Genomic DNA, 15,747 nt, shown 5'->3' with positions numbered 1-15,747 from the left:
AACTGTGTGTGTGCTGGTGTGCCCATATATAATACAGGTACAGAGACTCTGAAAGGGTGTGAACCAAGCTGCTAGTAAACAGTTCCCTCTGGGGGTTAGGACTGTGAGCAAGGGAGAGGAATGGTTTCTGTTTACACACTTGGGGTTTGTTGCTTTCGTGATGGTGGGACCCATGAATATAATATGATAATGATAAAAATACTATCTGTATGTGTTAACATGAAAAAAGTCAGCTATAAAGAATGAAGTGAAAAAAGCAAGTGGCGGAACCATATAAATAAGAAACAACATGCTTTAGTAAATGACAATAATTTACAAAATAATAATCAGAAATATTCATGTTGTTGGAGGAAAGAGAGTCAGATGAACATGCGGCAAAGGGTCCACAGTGATTACGCTTTGGTGGGAGGTGGCGATTTGGGTGGTGGAGGGAGGGGGTGAGGCTGTCTTGCTTTCTACTTTACACCTTTCTGCAGTGGTTTGGGTATTGTACAGTTAGCATATACTGCTTTCAAAATGAAAGGATAATGAGAAATTGTTTAAAGTTGGTGTCAGTTTTATGGGATGCTCTCTGCATGTGTTCAGTGAGCCCCCTTGGGTAGGAGACTCTGCTTCACGCCCTGTCGCCTGGACAAGGTCAGTTACCTGGACGGGGGTGGATGGAGGGAGGAGCCACCCCTTGTGGTGCAGGACTCACCTGGGGGATGGCCCGGGAACAGCTGCGCCAGGTGTACAGCATGACTGCATACTCGTGCCCTTCCTCCAGCATTTCATTCTGAAAAGCAAAACACGCTCAGCAGGGAGAAAGCACTCCAGGGCCACGAGACTTCTCAACAGCTCCCCTTGCCTCCACATCCTTGGATTCACAGTGTGGTCTCTGGACCAGCAGCATCAGCATTGCCTGGTGGGGTTGCTTATTAGAAATGCAGAGTCTCAGGCTCTTCCCTGGGTCTTTGGGATCTGAATCTGCATTTCAATAAAATCCCCAGGGAACTCTCATTCCCCGGTGCACAATAAGTTTGAGAAGCACTGGCCTAAATTATCCTCATCAGTCACCCCAGGGCTCTATCAGCCTGACACACTTTTCAAAGACAGACAGCTACCTCAGAAAGGTGGAGCAGACCCACTAGTTCCAACTGCAAAAGCTGTCCCAGACAGCAAGAAAACAAGCAAGCAGCCAAAGAGTATGCACAGCAGGTAGGTTGAAAAAAAAAAGAGTAAAAATTATGGAAGTATATTATTGTGTGGACTTCCCTGGTAGCCCAGTGGTAAAGAATACGCCTGCCAATGTGAGTTCAATCCCTGGCTTGGGAAGATCCCCTGGAGAAAGAAATGGCAACCCACTCCAGTAGTCTTGACAGGGAAATCCCATGGACAGAGGAACCTGGTGGGCTACAGTCCATGAGGTTGCAAAGAGCTGGACATGATTTCAAGATTAACCACAATATTACTGTGTATTGAAAAATATCTTGGTGGAATATATACCAAGACTGTGAGGAGCAAGCTCTCTGTGGGGCTGGATAAATGGGAGCTTTCACTTTTCGTATCACACAGCGCTATAATGTTTGCATTTTAATAACAGCCCATGTTGCTATTTCATACGCAGGAAGATGGTTAAGATCAAGATTAAGATTTTTAAAAATAATACAGAGCAGATGGTAAAATTAACAACAGCATGAAAATTAAATCTGATTACTCACCCCATCTAGTAACTGCTTCACCTAGTAACTGCTTCAGTGGAAAGAGCCCTAAACTCAGGGTCCAAATATCAGGGCTGAAGTCCCAGCTTCACCACTTCCTAGCCCTTTGGCCTTCAGGAAGTCACTTAACCTAAAATTCTCCATTTAGTCATCTGTATGATGATGATGACAACAACCTCAGAGAATTTTGTGAGAATTGAATAGAATACAAACACACGGTTGTGGTTTAGTCGTGTCCGACTCTTTGTGACCCCATGGACTATAGCCCGCCAGGCTTTTCTAAGAGTCCATGGGATTTCCTAGGCAAGAATACTGGAGTGGGTTGCCAATTCCTTCCCCAAGGGACCTTCCTGACCCAGGGATCAAACCCACCTCTCCTGCATTGCAGGCGGATTCTTTGCTACTGAGCCACCAGGGAAGCCCACAAAAATACATACACACTAGGCAATCTGTAAAGAGAGTTTGGAGTATTACTAGGGAAAAGATAGTCTGGCAGTTCCTCAGAAAGTTAAATCACAGAGTTACCATATGATCCAGCAATTTCACTCTGAGGTATATACCCAAGAGAAATGAAAGCATATGTCCACAGTGAAACTCCACACTTGCTCACAGCAACATTATTCTAACAGTCAAAAAACAGAAACAACCCAACTGTGTCCATCGATGGATGAATGGATAAATAAAATGTGATGTAGCCGTGCAGAGGAATAGTATGCATCTGTGAAAAGGAATGAAGTACTGATCCATGCTACAACATGGACGAACTTTGAAAACACTATGCTAAGTGAAAGAAGGCAGACACAAAAGGCCACTATTATGCGATCCATTTAGATGAACTGTTCAGAATAACCAAATCTACAGAAACAGAAACCAGATTAGTGGTTGTGGGAGAGCGGAATTGGGAAGGACTGCTACAGGGTTTGGGGTTTCTCTTTGTGGTGATAGAAGTTAGACAGGGGCAATGTCTAACATTCACAATGTATAACATTGTGAATCTACCATAAAAATAGTGAACTATACACTTTAAATGGTGAATCTTATGTTATATGAAGGACATCTCAAAAAATATACTAAAAAAATTGTATTACTAGGCCGTCTCTTTTGTAAATGTTCATACTGATACAAAAACGAGCCTTTTCTCATTTAATTTTTATCCCACACATCATATCTATTTCATAATATCTTCCTAGCACAAGATCAGATTCAATTTGGAGCTTATTCCTTTTTATAGTTTTGTTTTCAACGGCAAATGTCACTGACGAGTCACACTTTCAATTCTTAATTTAGAGAACTCTTTAAATCAGTAACATGTTGTCCTTGAGACCAGAGAGAACCAAGATCAAGTCTGTGGGTCTTCTGCTGCCTTTGCTTCAGAACATGTGTCAGAAAAGGGAAGTGACAGTAACGTGTAGGGAACATGTGTCTAATTATTAGCATCAAGCTGCTCACTGACAGGTGTTAGTATCCCACTCATTCACCCACTGAACATTTCACTGAGCACTCACGTATTCCCCTTCAGTGCTCCACGCTAGGAACAGGCCAGTGAAAAAGAATGCTGTGGACTCTGCCCTGCGGACAGCTCAGCTGACCATCAGTAAGGTTTGTTGTATAATCATGCCTGGAATATAGAGGTCAGGATGGTGTGGTGGATAGAGCCTCAGGGAATTTGAGTTCTGTTCTTGGCTCTGCTTGGACCCACCTTTTACCTGGAAAATGTCATGGTTTCATCATTTGGAGGCAGAGAATTGGCCTAAATCTGCAGTCCCCAACCTTTTTGGCACCAGAAACTGGTTTCAGGGAAGACAACTTTTCCATGGACCAAGGTGGGGGATGAAGGTGGTTTCAGGAGGATTCAAGTGCATTACATTTATTGTACACTTTATTTCTATTCTTTCTTTCTTTCTTCATATTATTATTACATCAGTTCCACCTCAGATCTCCAGGCATTAGAACCCAGAAGTTGGAGCTCTCTGGCCTAAGTCACTAGTTCTCAACCTGGCTACCCATTAGTCACCTGGGTAACTCTGAAAACTCCTGATGCCCAGGATGGACTCCAATGGAATGAAATCTTTATCTCTGGGGGAGGGGTCTAGGCATGAGTGTTTTGTTTTTTTTTAATGCTTTCTAAGTGATTTCAATGTGCAGCCAGGTTTACAGCTGCAGGACTAAGGATCTCTCAGGTTCTTTATATTTGTAAGATCCTGTAGGTCCATAATTTAACCCAATGTGAATTCAGTTCAAGTTTCAGATTCTGGCAGACTGTACCTCTCAGCACTTAACTTTGGACACTAGGCCCCCATCCTACTCCCAGCAAAGAACCCTTGACTGTTCCTTGTAGCTGGTCAATTACATGGTTTACACACTTTCTCCTCCTCTTCTTCTTTTCTCTGGCTATCCTGCCCTTTGAGAGATTCACCTTGCTCCAGTGTGGGCAGGAGTAATACAAGAAGATGAACATCGAATGAAGCCTCTTGCTGCTGCTAAGCTACTCTAGACAAAGTCTGAGCAGGGTACAAGGATGAAACTGTTGAGGAAGTGAGGTTTGGGTATTATCCATGAACATCAGCAGTGCACCCTATTTTGGACTTTGCCTAAAACCTTATCAACACTATCCCTGCATCAGTAGAATAGTGGCCCCCAGAAAGATGTCTGCAACCTAAACTGTAGGACCTATGGAAACAATACCTTACATGGCAAAAGGATGAATGAAGCTAGGAACCTTGAGATGGGGAGGTTATCCTGGGTTATTGGGTGGACCCAGTGTGATGGCAAGGGTCCTAAGGGAGGTGAGAGTCAGGGCAGGAGATGTGAGGATGGAAGCAGAGACTGAAGTGGTGTGACTGCTGGCTGGAAGAGGGCTGAGCCAAAGAGCAGGCTGCCTCTACAACCTGGAAAAACAAGGCCACAGATTCTCCTCTAGCGCCTTCAGAAGTGAATGCAGCCCTGCCAACACCTGGATTTTAACCCTTTAAGATCCCATGTCAAACTTCGACCAAAAGAACTGTAAGCAAGTGAATCTGTTTTATTTTAGGTCACCAAATCTGTGATAATCAGTTACAGCAGCAACAGAAAAGGAATACAATCCCTCTCCGGACTGGCCCCTCCTCTGACTGCGCTACTGGTGCCCCTGACCTGGTTTTTTCAGGAAACCTCAGTCAGCATCATTTCAGCTTCCCTCGGCCCCAGCCCCCAGCAGACTGCGAAGCCAGGCAGAGTCGCCCTCCAGTGCCTCCTACATCCCTGACCCCTTAGCTGCTCCTTAGGTCACTGCCCTCATCCGGCCCTTGACACCTCCAGGGTAGATAACCTTATCTCAGCTGATCTATTTGGCTCTCTCATGCCTCCTTACCACTCGTTCTGCACAAAACTAACAAGCGAAATTTATTTCTCAAGTGTAGTTCTGTTCACATTTTCCTCACTAATGGAAACTGTCTATTGCTACTGATTTTTTTTTTTTTAATTAAATGAATGAAAGCCCTCTGTTATGGGCTGACTTGTGTCACCCCCCACCCCCAAATTCATATGTTGAAGTCCTAGACCTGGGACCTCAGAATGTGAGTATATTTGGAGATAGGGCCTTTAGAGAGATGATTAAGTTAACATGAGGCCATTATCCAACCTGACTGAATTTGGACACACAGAGAGACACCTTACATGTGTCTACACAGACAAAAGACAACGTGAGGACACAGCCAGAAGGCAAAGACAGGCCTCAGAAGAAACCAACCCTGCTGACATCTTGATACTGGATTTCTTGTCTCCAGAAACAGGAGAAGATAAATTTGTTATCTAAGTCACCCAGTCTGTGGTATTTTGTTATGGCAGCTCTAGCAAACTAAGACACTCTCTATGCACCCAATCCGTTATGAATATCACCAAGAATTTCCCTACATGTACTTCACAGTTCCAACCCAGGCAATCTCCGAAAACTTTTGCCTCTGAGCCTTCCCTGATGCTGCTTCCACCAGCTGGTATGCCCTCCCCATCTCCTCTCTGACAGATAAAATTCTAATTGGGTGGGTCAGCGGAGGTCAGAGCTGGGAATCCTAAGTCCAGGATTCTAGGTTCAACCTTGTGATTTACTAGTTGTGTGATGATGAGCAACCTGCTTATTAACTTCTCTAGGTCTCAGTTTTCTCATCCCTAAAATGTATATAACGATCTCTTTGCAAATCACAGGCTGTAATAAGGTTCCAATGATATTACATATGGGAAAATTTTACACAGTTTAAAGTACAATATATATATATACACACACACACACATATAGTTACAATGTGTGTATGTGTGCAAAGTACACAAAAAGTGAAGTGAAGTGAAGTCGCTCAGTCATGTCCGACTCTTTGCGACCCCATGGACTGTAGCCTACCAGGCTTCTCTGTCCATCGGATTTTCCAGGCAAGGGTACTGGAGTGGGTTGCCATAAAGCTATACTCAAAAGCTACTTCCTGCGACAAGCTTTCTTTGACCCCCTCAAGGCCACTTAAAAACTCTGAACTTTCACCATGTCTTTTATCTTTAACTTTGTACATTTTTGTTTGCAAAGACTTGTCCAGAGCATGTTTTATAGTCAAACAGATTCGGGTTTAGCTCTGTCATTTGTCAATGGCAGGACCCTGAGTAAGTTACTTCACTTTTCTGGAGTTTCGTTTTCCCCATCCATAAAATGGGTATTGTAATAAAACATTCCTCCCAGGGTTGAGGTGATGATTAATTGACAACGTATTTGAAATACCTGCACAGAAAATGTTCAAAGAATGCTGTTTGTCTACTTCCCGCTTGATTCATTGAGAACTAAGACCCCATCTGTCCTTGCATACACGCCGCGCCCCCTGCCCCCCAGCCCTTCAGCATTTAGCAGGGTCTGATCAAGTACCAGGGACACAATATTTATTGAATGAATGGGCAGGGTGTGGTGAGACAAGGGTTTAGGCTATCGACGATATAGTGAGGAAGGTGCGCTGAGCTGTAGGCAGAGCCTGTGAATGAGAAATTGTGAAATTTTTTTGTTCTTTGTTCTTTTTAAAGAAACTAAACTTTTTATTTTATGTCTTAGGTCAGGATGTGCGCAGCATGTGAGATCTTAGTTCCCCAACCAGCAACTGCACTTCTGCCCCCTGTACTGGGAGCACAGAGGCTTAACCACTGGACTGCGAGGGAAGTCCCTGAATTCTTTAAATGTCAATGATGCATGAGGGTGAAATCATGAAAGCCAAAGGGAGAAGGTACCCACACAGGTGAGTCAGACACAGTCCCATCAAACCACTGGCCCCTGTCTGTGAATGATTTAGGCCACCAGCTTCCTCCAGTCAAGAATGTGTTACTGCAAAACTTTGAGAAACTTTGTGCTTTGGTCAAGAGCCAAAATTCCACACAGCCAGTAATCTATAAAGTACAAAACAAGGCAAGATATAATCAACTGTTAACCCCAAAGCTAGAGAGAAGCTCAGGAAAGCGAACAGTGTGAATAGAGTTGGGCCCCAAAGGTGAGCAGGATTTACAAGGCTGGAGGATACGGACCAGTGTACCCCTAGGCATGGAGAGTGGATGGGTGGGGTGGGAAAAAGGGCTTGAGGAGGTGGAGCCTTCTGAGGCAGTGGGTTCTTGGAATAGCTGAGCCCCTGCCTCCTCAAGGAGGGGCTATGTCTGTGTCTGAGGGCCACGGAGACTCACCATGCTGGAGTGCACTGTAGCCTGCTCGATGTACCTCGCGATGCCTGTGACAAAGGCATTCCTGTCCTCGAAGTTTGTGTCAAAGTTAGCCTGCAGGGATTAAAGGACAGGAACACTTAGTGGCTGGAAAACAGGTTCAAGATGGCTGGGTGTCCAGGAAATAAACTGCTGCCAGCCAATGCCCACGTTCTCTGGGGAAATCTATCTCCACACTGCCCTCTCATCTTCCACCGAGAAATCCCACCCTGCATTCCACTGGGCAGAAGCTGGCCACAGACAGGGCCTGCATCTGCTTCCCATGGGTAATCAGGTTCACCCAGAGAGCCTCACAAGTGAAAACTTAAACTATACAAGCCTAAATAGCTGTTAAAAGTGGAGATGTGTGTTTTTTTTTTTTTTTTTTTTTAAAGAGAAGCAGACTCACAGATATAGAAGAAAAACTAGTGGTTTTTTTCTAGAAGGGGAAGAGCAAAATGGTGGGGTGGGAGGCACACACTTAGTGGTGTAGGATAGGCTCAAGGTTGTATTGTATAACACTGGGAATATAGCCAATATTTTGCAATAGCTGTAAATGAAAAGTAACCTTTAAAAACTGCATTAAAAATGTAAAGATGTTTTTAAAGGTGAAGATACTAAAGAAAAGGAAAGGTATACACTGTTTTCATCTCGTTGTTGCAAAAATATTTGCCAGAGGGTGCAGATACCTCTGTACAAGAATAATAACTGCAGTAATTTTTTTGTAATAAAAAAACTGGAAACCATCCAAATGTCCATTAACAGCAAAAGGCTAAATAAATAATAGCATATCCATACAATGGGCTTATAGGTACTATGTGCTGGTTAAAAATAGTATGGTAGCACTGTAGTACTGTCAGGAAAAATATCCATGATAAATTTTACATTAAAAAAGTCAAATCATAGAGGCTTTTACCATCCTCTTTTGGTAAAAAAAAAAAAAAAGTTATATATCTAAATGGTAAAAAGATGAGTGGATGTATATATGCATGTATATATAGACATAGTTTCAGGGAAATTTTTATTTGTTATATTTTGCTGTATGGCTTATAATAAAAAGATATCTACATAATTAAAAATTTACTGTGGGTTAGACAATGTGAATAAACCAACTTGATGAGTTGAACCTTCAGGCATGTGCTTAATAAATCAAGCCATTGAATGAAATTAGAAATATACTATGCATTTATTCTTAGTCTCATTTAGCAGTCCCAGAACTTTCAAAAGGTCAAATACAGCAAGAAAGCTAAAAATTTACAATTAACTTACTCTTCCTTAACATGGTGTACTTGCCCAGCACACTCAGACAAGGGGCTATTTGCAAGGCTGACTCCGGCTGCACCAATACCCTTCCCACCATGCCCGGTGGGATCACAGTTTTGAGCAACCTGATCACAGTTTGTCACGAGCTTGCCTCTTTTGGGCAAAAGCAAACAACTGTGACCAGCTTCCCCGAGCCATTATGGGCTGTGGGGAGTTGAAGATCTCTTCTCACATACACGAAGAAAAAGTAATTACCCAGGCGGGCTCTAGGGGTTTTTTAATGGTGATGTTTAATTCATGAGGTCAGAGCTGCCAAAACCTTGGTTGGTGCCACAGCACGAATAGCCAGGAAGGTATTTGGGGTCAGAACAGACCAACAAGCCTTTCCCTGGGAAGAGAAATGGCGCTGGTATATGTTTACTAGCTAATCTATTTCTTACACTCAGCTCCACCACTGCACCGGGGACTCCATCAGTTCATGACCTTTCACCTTCTAGATTCAGGCAGCCCCCTTCCCTCTGCCCGCAGGGCAAACCCTCTCAGGGGTCCCCAGAATTCCTGAGCCCCTCATCCTGGTCCCGGTGCTCTGGGAGGACTTACCTGGTACATTATGGAGGAAGGCGGGGGCTCGATGCATGGCTGCTGGTCAGGGAGGGGCAGCTCTTCCAGCAGGTCCACGTTGGACAGGGCATCTTCCAGGGTGACGTGGGTGGTCATGGCTGCAGTTTCCGTTGTCCACGCTGAGGGGATGCAAGAGAAGGAAACGGAGAGTTTCAGGGGCCTCCAAACATTTCTCCCAGGCCACCCCTGTCCAGGCTTCTTCCAGACCATCCAGGGAGGTAAGTAACATGCGTTGAGACCACTTCCACTTGCTACTCAATCTGTGTGGGATATCTAAGGATATCCTTACAGTTTGTGTGTGTGTGTGTGTGTGTTAGTTGCTCTTCGTGACCCCATGGACTGAAGCTCATCAAGCTCCACTTCCACGGAATTCTCCAGGCAACAGTACTGGAATGGGTGGCCATTCCCTTCTCCAGGGGATCTTCCTGACCCAGGGACCGAACCCAGGTCTCCCACACTGCAGACAGATTCTTTACTGTCTGAGCCACCAGGGAAGCCCTCTTTACATTTACAAAGTACTTTTTTATGTCTATTGCCTCGACTGAACCTCACACCACAATCCTCTCATGGCAGGCCGTATTACATCCACATAATCGATGGAAGACCAAGGCTCAGGGAAGTTACATGATGCTTATGCGACCACAGAGACCAGAAGCAAAGGACCTCAAGTCATGCCTGATGCTGAGACTTGAGTCAAAGTCAACCTCCAGTTTTTGCTATTCGAGGAGATATTTATCAGTTCTACTCTTCAATTCTTGCATAACACAAATATCCATTATCAAGAGTGCCAAAGATTATTGAAACCAGAGTTTGAAGTTAAACTGGGAATCAGAGAATTCAGACTCCAGAGAATTTAACCTGATTTGCAAAAACATTAGAGCCATTGTCTTCCTTGGCCTAGAAGTATGGTATTCTTTGTGAGCTACACCAAGCAAATAAGCCCGAGATGGACATTTTTGTGTCTCAAACCCTGGCAGAGTACAGTGGCTTTGAGGAGAACTTTGCCAGACACTGAAGTTGAAGAGGTTCTAAACAGCACTTACCTATCTGGAGCTAACTGCTATTTTAAGAACTCAGCACTCAGCAAACAGAAAACTCATTTTTTAAAGCATATGCAAAACATTAATAAAACATGATCATGATTTAGGGCATACAACAAGTTCTTACAAGTTCCCCCAAATATGACCTTGTAGAAGTCATATTCACTGACTATGTGCCATAAAACTAGAAATCGATAACACAACTTATAGCAAAGAAAAAAACCCAAGCCTGTGAAAATTTGTAAAAATGTATCTCTCAGGTTATTCATAGCTAAAGAGGAATTCAAATAGAAATTATAAAATATTTAGAACCGAAAGACAGAGAGCATGAATAAATGTCTCGATGCATTTCACAGAAACTAAGAAAGCAGAATTGCATGAACTGAATTTTCTGCTCAAAAACCTAAAAATGGATAAAAATCAACTCGAAGAAATGAGAATGCAGGGATTACTAACTACAAAAGCAGAACTATATGAAGCAAAAAACAAAGAAAACAAAAGCAACAGTAGACTAGGTGAACAAAAATCGAAAAACTGAGTTTTATAAAAAGATGATGAAGAAGCCGCTGCTGCTAATCCTTTGTGAGCTAAGTCACTTCAGTCCTGACTCTTTGTGACCCCCATGGATTGTAGCCCACCAGGCTCCTCTGTCCATGGGATTCTCCAGGCAAGAGTGCTGGAGTGGGTTGTCATTTCCAATCCCTTAGTACATCTGAATAAAGAAATTCTGGGAAGGCAGACTGTGCTCCTGAGAGTGCCCCCCCCCGCCACAATCCCCAAGCCCAGAGAAGCCTGAGACCCACATCAGGGCTGGAGTCTCAGTGTCAGAGGATCCGCCTTGCTCATTAGGAAATGAGAGACCAGGGCGGGACAGGACCAGCGACAGCACAGCTGGGCCAGGCTGTGACCGGCTGACACAGCTGCACAGTGCACCCACGCAGGCTGCCCCAGCGTCTTCCTAAGGCCTGGTCGGGAGGGCAGGTGGGGTTGAGCTGCTGAGTACCGCTTCACGCCTCACTGAGCTCTCAACTCACCTCCCTGTCACGCGCTCCGGCAACAGCGAAGGCCCCACCCAATGAGGGCGCAGGGAGCTCAGAAGTGACTTCCCCTCTGCCCTCAGCAGGTGCCTGGCCTCACGGGGGCGGGAGGTCTCAGGCCCTCTCCACACCTATGCTTCTTCCTCCACTCTCTCTCTGCCCTGAATTCTAACTGCGGTCTTCAGTTCTACAGCCAAACCAACCATCTGCCAGTCCACAGAAAAGACTGTCTTCTTTCTTACATTAATGTGATGTTCATTTTGCAGAATTTTTCAGGGCGTAATGACCTATGTGACTTCTTATCTATATGATCTTCCCAGGTAGCACTAGTGGTAAAGAACCCGCCTGCCCAATGTAGGAGATTTAAGAGATGCGGGTTTCATCTCTGGGTTGAGAAGATTCCCCTGGAGGAGGACATGGCAACCCACTCCAGTATTCTTGCCTGGAGAATCCCTTGCAGGCTGCAGTCCATAGGGTCGCAAAGAGTCAGACACAACTGAAGCGGCTTAGCATGCAATGATCTATAAGCTTCAAAGCCCCAATAATTCTCTTCATTAATTCAAATAATAATAAAGCTAACATTTTAAGCCCTTCTCTGTGTCACTCTGCCAAGCACTTGACAATTTTAATCTTGTATCAACCCTATAAAGGGTTAATGCAAGTATAATACTATGATTATTCCCATTTTACGGATGAGCAAACAGAAGCTCCGAATTTAGATAATATTAAAAGGTCAAGTGCTGGCAAGTGGTGGAGCTGGGCTTGGAACCTAGGTTTGTCTTACATAAGAAAAGCCTAGATGGGTGGGATGGGGGGTTGTGAGAGGGAGGTTGAAGAGGGAGAAGATACATGTAAATATATGTCTGATTCGCTTCGTTGTACAGCAGAAACTAACACAACATTTGTAAAGCAACCATATCTCAATTAAAAAAAAAGAGAGGCCTCAGTTCAGTTCAGTTCAGTTGCTCAGTTGTGTCCCACTCTCTGTGACCCCAAAGAAAGGCCTAGAAGCAGCTATTTATCTATGACTGCCAAGGCTGTGTCAAAGGACCAACTTGAGGCAGCTTCCACTGGCCAAAGAGGGGGCAATCTGAGGACCAATTTGCACAACTCAACGGACTTGAAACAATACAAATAGATGTGTATCCATAAGATTGTAAAGACACTTAATAAAAACTTGGTTTTGTGCCTCTGTTACTGTTGGACGATGCCTGTGAATGAACTTTCATGTTGAAAATCAATGAATAAAAGGAAAGAGTTTGCAAACACTGAGCCATTCTTTCCTGTACCAACTGCATCACTGGATCACTAAATTGTAGAAGAGATGGCTGCTTCTCTATTTATAAAGGTATTTCTTTTTTCCCCATAAAGATTCACAGAATTAAAATATCCCTAGTTTTCAACACCTAATGAACAAATGGACATAGGCTCTGATCATCAACCACTGCTTACGTCACTACATGAGGGACAACCAGGCGTTCTGTGCCTCCTGATGGAGAAACACACTATCACCTCAGGGAGAGTGCTGAATCCAAAACACTTGAATCTAAGCAAGCTTTGGATATCATCAGACAAGAAATACAGAGGACAGAACACGTTAAACCACCACAGCGATGCAATTAGTAAAAGACAATCTATGAGAAAGTCTGCTGGACACATAACTCAGTACCTTTAACAAATAAAAGTGCAAGGGGAAAAAAAGATGGAGGTGGAAGTTACAGATGATAAAAGACTTAGACTATCACATGTGTTTACCTTATTTGGTTCTTATTTCAAACAAACCTTCATAAAGATGAAACTGTAACATAAATTCAAAAATGGGAAAATTTCTCTCGTAGTCACTGACTTGATTATTTGACAATATTAAGGAAATAGTGCTATTAATTTTTTGATATGACAGTAATATTGAAGCTATGTTTTAAAAGAGTCCTTGTCTTTAACAAGTACCTACTAAAATATGGATAAAAGGATACAGGGGTTTGCTTCCAAATAATACTAGATGGGGAATGAGTGAAATAGATAAAACAAACAGAGCTATGAGTTAACTGTCAATGTTGTGTGATGCTAACAGAAAGGGATTTATGATAATTTTTCTATTCAATTTTAAATACATTAGAAAATTCCCATAAAAACTCCCAGCTCAGTGTATACACTCCCAGTTCTGATCTATCTTCCCTCACTGCATCTTCCCTGACTCCTACTTGCCATGATCTCTGCCTTCTTCTTCCTATAAACTGGGTTTCTTCTAGGCTTTGAGATTCCAGAATACTCATTTACAAGAATAACCCTTAAGATTTTCCCCTTTAACACAGTAAAATGCCCATCCATCCCTTGAAAGAGAATCAATAAGTGAACGGCCTACAGAGCCAGTAAATTAGGAATCTTTATTTCCGTCATAAATTCAGCTTCTCTAATGCATTTCTCTGTTTGTTTGTAGATCATTCACTGCCTAAGGGAGAAGGAAATCAGATATTTCTAACCCAAGTGCTGGAGGTCACTGCCAACTCTACATCAATCAGAAAGAAAAAACATTGTGGAAATTTTAACTGAGGTATACATATAAGTACTTCTTTTCCAGCCCAAGTGTCCTACCTTTTACACAATCTTCCAAAGGAGAAGAATTCTTAATATTCAGTCCATGACCACGTGGCCATTTTGTCACTTTGGAAAAGAAATTAATAAAACTTTGAAAAATTAACACTGTTCTGGGAGCAACATTTACCAGACACAGCTGCAAGCTGCAATGTGGGGCATTCATGGCAGATTGAAATTCAGTGTCTTCATAATAAACTTAAACTCAGCAGCCTGGTTTCATTGAGAAGTAATAACATTGGACTCCCAGGCAATCTGGTTCTGAGAAGGGTTTACAGCCCCCCACCCCCATGTTGCCAAGATGACTGATAGATTCTGAGCAAAAAGGGGCGCACCCCACAGATGCAGGATGGGTACTAGGAGAGCCTGGCTTTGGGACTGCAGGTTGATGCATTCTAAACAAAAGATCTGCATTGTCATTTTCTGTCTGACTTTCTAGAAGGAAAAGGAAAAAAGTCATAATTTTTAATGACCTGGAAAACTAGGCTAAGTATGGTGGGTAAGCTCAAGCTCTGGATTCAAAATCTGTCATCTGTCACTTCCTAGCTGCATAACCATTAAGTATGTTACATAACCTCTCCGAACCTCCCTTTCCTTATCTGAAAAAAGGTGATGATTAATAATAGTCCTGGTCCTCAGTGACTTATTGTGAGCATTATATAACATCACAGCACGTGGAATGCTCAGCCCAACAGCAGGCACACAGCAAGCACTGGAGAAATGTTAGCTAGTTGAATGGCTTCTTTTTAAGAGAGCGAATGGATGAATTAAGCACTGCAAAAACACTCCTACAAAAAAAAAAAAAGGCATTATAATTATCACTAATTGTCAACTCCTTAGATCTTCCATGTTGACTTCCTCAGGCACAACTCCTCTGCAGGTTCCAGGGGACAGGTGTTATTTCTGCTGTTTTTCTAGGGAGGACACAATGTCGCTGAGAAGTAAAAACATTCATTCATAGTCACATGGTCACTAGTGGCCGAGTCAGGGCAGAAACAGCATATCTTGGCCCCCTGTTCTATGCCCTTTCTTCTAGACCACTCCTACTTTTGAATTTTTTTTGAAAGGTACTAAGCACTTTATTATTATTTTTTTTAATCTGACTGCCTTTTCCTTCTTCAAGAAGAACAAGACTCTGCCAAACTAGAAAGATTACGTAACTGTCACTTTTGGGTTTCATGACAGGCCAAGAAATATTTTCTCTGTGTAAATCTCCCCAGCTAGAAAGCAACTAAAATAAACAAATTAAAAAAAAGTTAAAAAATAAATCCATATGTATATTTTTTATGCAAATAAAAAATACATAAATAAACATATAAAAATAAATAAAAGGCAGGCTGAGGCTGAGTAGCAATTGATTGATCAAGGAAAAAAAATCAAAAGAAGTAATTCAGAAGGTGACCTGCTTTTCCATCATGTGTATGTGCTAGTATGTCTGGAGATTGTGAGGGACGCACATTTGCTGTGACAGGACGTGGCTGCACAGGTCACAGGGTTCTCCCAGCAGCTGACACCCTCTCACACATTAAAGGCAGCTTCTTTTCAGGTGTGGGTACCATGCAGGGACACGTAACTTGGGCACATCTTACAGGACTTCCATCGGGTGTGCCCACATGGACCAGGGGGCTGATTCTGAGAGGACTGGAAATGAAGAGTTTTACAGGAACACTCCACTTATTGGTCAGATCTTGTGGCTCCAAACCCCACAGATGTCACTCGGTGCTACCTTTAGAGCATGACTTGAACCAATCCACAACACGCAGCCACAGGTAAGGAGCCAGCCACACAGTGGAGGGTAGAGAGGAG

The 15,747-nt window shown here is 43.1% G+C and overlaps 1 protein-coding gene across 1 annotated transcript in view; it reads right to left on the bottom strand.

Annotated features, from left to right (window-relative positions):
* The window catches only part of CYFIP2 (cytoplasmic FMR1 interacting protein 2), a 134,310-nt gene that overhangs the window by 103,787 nt on the left and 14,776 nt on the right, over positions 1 to 15,747 (bottom strand). Inside the window, exons 2-4 of the mRNA XM_005908330.3 lie at positions 9,252 to 9,391; positions 7,374 to 7,463; positions 698 to 775 (exon numbers count right to left, since the gene is read on the bottom strand). Of these exons, the coding sequence (XP_005908392.2) occupies positions 698 to 775; positions 7,374 to 7,463; positions 9,252 to 9,368 (285 nt within the window). The 5' untranslated portion in view covers positions 9,369 to 9,391. The remainder of the gene's footprint in view (positions 1 to 697; positions 776 to 7,373; positions 7,464 to 9,251; positions 9,392 to 15,747) is intronic.

This window comes from Bos mutus, chromosome 7, assembly GCF_027580195.1.
Source record: "Bos mutus isolate GX-2022 chromosome 7, NWIPB_WYAK_1.1, whole genome shotgun sequence".
NCBI lineage: Eukaryota > Metazoa > Chordata > Mammalia > Artiodactyla > Bovidae > Bos > Bos mutus.
Note: the sequence above shows the minus strand (reverse complement) of the source record. Positions and strands in the feature narration are given on the sequence as shown.